Source organism: Bactrocera latifrons, unplaced genomic scaffold (genome assembly GCF_001853355.1).
Source record: "Bactrocera latifrons isolate USDA-ARS-PBARC rearing strain unplaced genomic scaffold, ASM185335v1 scaffold_360, whole genome shotgun sequence".
Taxonomy (NCBI): Eukaryota; Metazoa; Arthropoda; class Insecta; order Diptera; family Tephritidae; genus Bactrocera; species Bactrocera latifrons.
Genome location: NW_017537002.1, coordinates 260,267 through 266,266, shown reverse-complemented (window position 1 = coordinate 266,266; position 6,000 = coordinate 260,267). Strand labels below are relative to the sequence as shown.

Here is a 6,000-nt window from a genome sequence, read left to right as displayed (position 1 = left end):
CGAATCTGCTCTTTCCGCGCTTCTTCTTTAAAGAAACTGCAATGTTTCATAAGCAATAGTTTTTGGTCGTTTTTTTCGGCTGACACCTTCTACCTCGCTTTCTTCCACGCACCTTTTCTCCTCTTCAATTAAATATTACAGTGAGCTCTGGAGGTGCTTAATGGAGTGCCTATTTCCAAAAACGTTGTCAAAATCTTTGAAATATTCCCACGTCGTGGCACTTGTCGCGTCGTTACGTTTTTTAATTCTCTTATACTTCGCAAACAAAGTTCCTTTGCATAAATTCTTTTGTTTGCGACACTTCCGGATTTATAAAATGCATATTTTCAAAAACCTTATCCCATAGACGGACTTTTTCCTTTTCCCGCCAGCAACCTCGGGCTCCAAGTCAATTCGGGACCTTACAAGTAATTGTGTAACCAGTGAATTTAATTTTTCACTGAAAATATCAATCACGATAATGTATTTTCCCATATTGGGATAATAAAGTATGCACCTACGATGCGGGTCAAATTAAATCGTACACCGAAGCACTAAAACAACTTCAGCTGGATGTTACGAGTAGTGGCTTAAAAATTTAGAAAGTCATTTTGAAAACTCTTTTATAAAAGGAAAGTTGGGACATACTATGGTAAAGGAATTTTTGAAAACTCAAACAAAAATAAATATGTACAACTTACTATAACTGTAACAATAAAAATGAAATATGCAAATAAAATGACCAAGAAATATAATTTATTTAAGAAGTAGTGTGTGTATCAAGTTTAGTAAAGTTTTGATTCGACCACTCCTATAAGCGGACATCCCCCATAGGTTATAGAAGGTTTCACTGAATATGTACGTCTTCATAAAAGAGACTAGAAATATGATTAATTATGCATTTACAAGATTTTACTCAAATCTTAATTAATCTTAATTCAATGCTAACTTTTGAAATGTTGAAATAATACATTATTTGCATCCTTGTGAATATTAATAATGCATAAAATTAGAATAGAAATAATGTTGAGCAATGGATGGATTTTCATTGTGAAAATGTGCTTTATAAAGACTGTGAGTTATCCAAACCATGGAATCCGTTACGTTTTCATACATGAAAGGCTCGCTAGTTAAATCACCACATTCCTTGCCATAACCCAGAGATACCAAACCGATTTGTGTGTAATGTTTTTTGATGAAATTACCACTTAAGAAAGGGGTTTTCCAAAACAGTGGACCTCCAGAATCTCCACGACAAGACACTGTTTGGTTAGCACCAGCTTGAATACAAAGCTTCGAATTGTCAATCCTAAAACGTGGGTATAAGTTCTTGCAAATATCCAACCCTTTGAGTCTCAACTGACCTTTTTGAAGTACGTCAACAGAGCGATCTAAATGCACACAAATATTTATAAATATTTAAGAATAGTAAATAAACTTAATTTACCATGTTCTTGGAGGCCCCAGCCAGCTAATACTAAATTATCGTGTGGGGAAATATTAGAATCCGATGACTTCAGGGGCAAGCAAATGGGTGCTATGTGCTGGTAACCTTAAAAATATATATAGTATAAATATATTAATAACTTTGTGGAATGGACATTAGAAACATTGCATTTATGTATATGTTTAAAGTTTTAAGTTCAATGGAACTTGGAAATTTCGAACTTAAAATTTTTAGATTTGTGGACTGGTTTGTCGAAAATTTTAAACTGCTTGTTGCAAACGAATCATACATACATATCGGATTATCGAGTCCTCACTGTAAGACCCCAAATAATTTCAAAAAAAAAAAAAAGTTCGACGAATTTTGAAATTACTATAACTTTTACTTTTATCAGCTTTGTGAATAAAACAGAAAATAGAAATCATTATTTGAAGAACGCAGAGTTTCTCCTTATTTGCTAATTCTAGTTAGTTAAGCCAATAGATAAATCGTGAAATCGAATTTCCAGAGATCTCAGATGTACTTACGTCTAAAATCTATGTCCATATTAAGCTTTATCAGAGCAATATCCTTATGGTAATCTAGCGACTTGTAATCGGGATGAATTATGGGTTTCTGGTGTGGATCGATTTCAAAGTCCACGTGAGTTTGGCAAATGTGGAGTATACAGTCTATTTTAGTGGATCTTCTGTGTTCGCCTAAGCGCACAGCTTTTCTGCTTATTTGAAAAGAGATTTTAAGTCAACGGTATTGTTTTCGAATATAGATATACTATACACAAATTTGATTTAGTGCATTTTAATATTTAAACACTTACAAATCGTTCGAAATGCAGTGAGCCGCTGTGAGGACAAAGCGTTCTGTTATGACCGAACCACCGCACAATGCACCCATCCGTGCATAAAGTAACACGGCCATCCATGGAAACTCCCCTTGAGTAGCGCAAATACCATTGGCTACCCGATTATCATTAATTTTACCGCAATTGGGCTTGTTTAGTAGCGCTAATCCTTCCGGATGAATATTTTTTAAATCCCCAATATTGGTTTCTTTATTAAACGCAATGCGCATATATCGCCGACTTGTCCTTTCTGTTGTAGTTGTTGTTGTCGTTGTTTTTGATGGGCTTCTATTAGGCCGTTGTTGATGTCTCCTTCGAGGACAACAGATAACAGGACCACTCTGCGTAAGGATATTTAATGTGAGAACACACATTAACATAACATAAATTCTTTTTCCTTACTAGTATGGAGTGTCTACAATCCTTAGGATTTAGCATGTCCTTCGTTAATGGAGTACCTTGTAGACTCGGGCAGTTTTCATATAACTTACAGTAGCCAAAATAGTCATTTTCTTTGCACGCATAATTACCTTTGGGAGTATTAAAATTAGTATTTCATATATACTTATGTATGTAGATAGGTATGTATGCACAGTATACATTTACTTTATCAACTCACCAGCTATAATGCTAAGATTGCAGTAGAAGGCCACAGAAAGGCAAGCAAACAATTTAAAGCGAAGCTCGGGCATTGGAACAACCGTACGATTAAAGCTCGTAAGAGAGACTGCTTTCATAATATAATATAATCAAATTTGGATTAAAGTGGAAAGCTAACGGAAAAGCTAGAAATCCTTATCGCATTAACTAGAATTAAAGAAGTTCCCATGAGTAAAGTTAAATTCCTTGTACCCAACATATATTTTAGTGAAATGAAACTTGTAATTTTTCCTGCTAGCGTGAATTATTTTGATTGTGAACTCGTACGGCACCCACTTTGCATAGAGCTCTCGCTTGCCAAATTATTCATCAACGATAATTTTAGAACCCTTAACATTTTTCGAGTACAACTATCGCGGATCTATGAAGTACGGTGTTATTTTCGGCACGTAGTTTAGGTCCATATATGTAATTTGGTGGTAAAGTCCAGGTTACGTCGATTAATATATATTAAGTTTTGAACGAAGTTTGTAACACCCAGAAGGAAACCCAATCAAGCTTATACATTTATAATTGATCAGCATAACAAGCTGAGTCGATTTAATCATGCCCGCGAAGCTGCTCTTAGCATATAGCAAACAAGGTAGCTAGAAAGACATAATAAACTATTTATCCATTGGTGTAAACCTTTGGGCATGTAGTTGCCATTTACCATGAAGGGTATTAAAGTTACGGTGCAGTCGAAGTTAATGCTTTCTTCATCTTTATAATTATTATCAAATACTTTTGAAAACTTTCACTGAAACACATAAATATAATTCATAGAATTATATATGTAAGTGTATTATTTCCAAAGTATTATTACTATTTGTTTTAAAATTGCTAGTAATCACATAACAAATAAACAAAAGGTAGTCAATAACTACATACTTACGCATGTACGCGATTTGCGAATTTAAAAATTACGGCTTTGGTGATTCATATAAAATACTAATGAAGTTGGAATAATAAATGGAGTATCATTTTAATCAGGGACAGAAAATGAGAGTTTTTGCAGAATTTGTGGTAAAAAAATAATTATGAAGGAGGAGTCGGATATAACGGGTAATCCAAGTAGCATTATTTTTTTAGAAAGTCTTTTTTTTTCAGATCATGTGAGTCGTATCAAGCTGTCATGTTATTTTTGATCAGTTTGTCATTTCGCCATGAAGAGACTTGCGTCTGAAGACCGTTTACAAATCGTTCAACTTTATTACGAAACTTACGTTCTGTGAAGAATGTGCTTCGCCCGAGTTAATTTTTACCAGAAATAAAAATTAGTCAAAAGAATGTATTTTGAGCTGCATCGAATACTCGTTATTTATACTCTTAAGACTGACTTATTACATGGTTCTACTTCTATTTATACTACCTAGTATGTTTACTTATTACTAGTTGATAGCTTGTTTAGATACAGAATATATTATTATTTGTTTAGGTTTGTTTACATATACAGTAGCGAGGTATTTAAAACACAATTGTAACCAACAAGTGTAATTTTCTGCCGAAAGGATTAATCTTTCAGATAAATTTGTGCTCTGTACATGTTTTATAACAACTTTTCAATAGTTTCGTGCTCGTGCTTCGTTAAAGCTTATGTATGTCAAAAATACAAAAAAAAAAAAATTCGAATTGCAAAAAAGTCATATTTTTATTTAGCGAAAAGAAAATCTGAACATTGGACAAATTAGTGGTAGAGTTGGCATCAGCAAATCCACATTAAAGTGGAGTTGTTTGAAGACATCGGTATGGAAGTTAGCGCAAGAACTGTTCGTTGAAAGCTTCAAGAGGTTGGTTTGAACGCTGGTCGGGCCACTAAAAACGACTTTAACTCTAAAATTCGTCAAAATCGCTTACGATGGACAAAAGGACATTAAAATTGAACTCAACTTGATTGGCAAAATGTAATCTTCTCAAATTAGTCCAAATTTAACCTTTTTTGCAGCGACGGTATGTCTTATGTGAGAAGGAGAACTGGTGAGGTAGCTTTGAGCAACTAGCCCTAATAGAAGGAACCGTGAATGGACCTAAGTAACAGGAGATACTTAAGGCAAATTTAAGATGACTCTGCGCCCTGCCACCACGTGCCAAAATAGTAAGTATCAGTTTTTTTTTACAACCTGAGTTTATTACTACAATGTTAATAACAAATTTCACTTTCTTTAAGATGCAGAATTATTTATCAAAAATCGGAGTCGCGACTTTGGAGTGGCCAGGTCCGGATCTCAATCCCATTGAAAACCTTTGGTTTATAATGAATTTAGCAGAATTGGATGAAATTCTCGAAGTAGAATAATATTTGGTATTGTATCAGGAACAATAAAAAACATGATAAATTCAATGCCGGAACGTATAAAAGCCGTTATAAAAAGTAAAGGAGCTTTGACAAAATATTAAAAAGGTGTTTTTTTATAGATTAGTGTTTCCTTTAACTAAAACTATAAAATCATTTCTCTAATGCAAATAAAAAAATTGATCACTGTTCATAATTTTAGTTACCAAAATGATACAATAACAAAAAATAAAAAAAAAAATTATAAGTGCAATTCACAATACTTTACTTTTTTTACGCTTAATACTAAGGGACTAAATATATCATGGAATCATCAGCAATATGTAAAGTCTAAGGTCTATATGGACAATTACATTCGAAATGCTTGAACGAGTCATTAATAATTGGATTCAACGGATGGACTATCTGAGATGTAACCGCAATCCAGCTATTAAGCAAAGGCTTAGACCTACCGCTGCCGTCATGTTTGGTATTGGTAAAGCCTTTGGCCAACGGATGTTTCTAACAATTATCGTAAGGCAATACCTATTGCATTCCGACAACGGAAACGGAAACGGGCCCACTATGTCGATGTGTAAGTACCCGAAGCGTTGGCTGGGAAGTTATCGATGGTATAGTATACTCTTGTTGTGTCGGATGATTTTATTCCGTTGGCACGCATTGCAGTTTTTCACAAGCAACTTACTGTCATGTTGATTGTCGGGCCAAACAAATCGCTCGATCATTAGCTTTGCAGTAGCACGTATACCAGGATTCGAAAAAATTTGTGTTGCTTGCAGGAATGCTGTGCGAAACTTCGAG

At 34.2% G+C, this 6,000-nt stretch overlaps 1 protein-coding gene across 2 annotated transcripts; it reads right to left on the bottom strand.

Moving 5' to 3' along the window:
* Window positions 1-713: 713 nt before the first annotated feature.
* On the bottom strand, window positions 714-2,977 carry LOC108971861 (venom protease-like). Of its 2 annotated transcripts, none has more exons than XM_018938180.1 (6): window positions 2,887-2,977; window positions 2,670-2,797; window positions 2,244-2,608; window positions 1,954-2,144; window positions 1,427-1,531; window positions 714-1,370 (listed from the first exon to the last, which is right to left on the bottom strand). In XM_018938180.1, exons 1-6 carry the CDS (start codon window positions 2,957-2,959, stop codon window positions 973-975), a joined length of 1,260 nt encoding a protein of 419 aa, XP_018793725.1. In that variant the 5' UTR covers window positions 2,960-2,977; the 3' UTR covers window positions 714-972. The 2 variants fall into 2 exon arrangements, with proteins under 2 accessions (XP_018793725.1, XP_018793726.1); XM_018938181.1 differs by having other exon boundaries at window positions 1,954-2,141.
* Window positions 2,978-6,000: the final 3,023 nt, after the last annotated feature.

Bases quoted from the DNA above. Each gene is read 5' to 3' on its own strand.
- LOC108971861 (XM_018938180.1), bottom strand. From the start codon at position 2,959: ATGCCCGAGCTTCGCTTTAAATTGTTTGCTTGCCTTTCTGTGGCCTTC. The intron at 2,798-2,886 runs GTGAGTTGATAA...ATACTCCCAAAG, and splicing joins CAATCTTAGCATTATAGCTG to GTAATTATGCGTGCAAAGAA. The intron at 2,145-2,243 runs GTAAGTGTTTAA...TTTTCAAATAAG, and splicing joins CACTGCATTTCGAACGATTT to CAGAAAAGCTGTGCGCTTAG.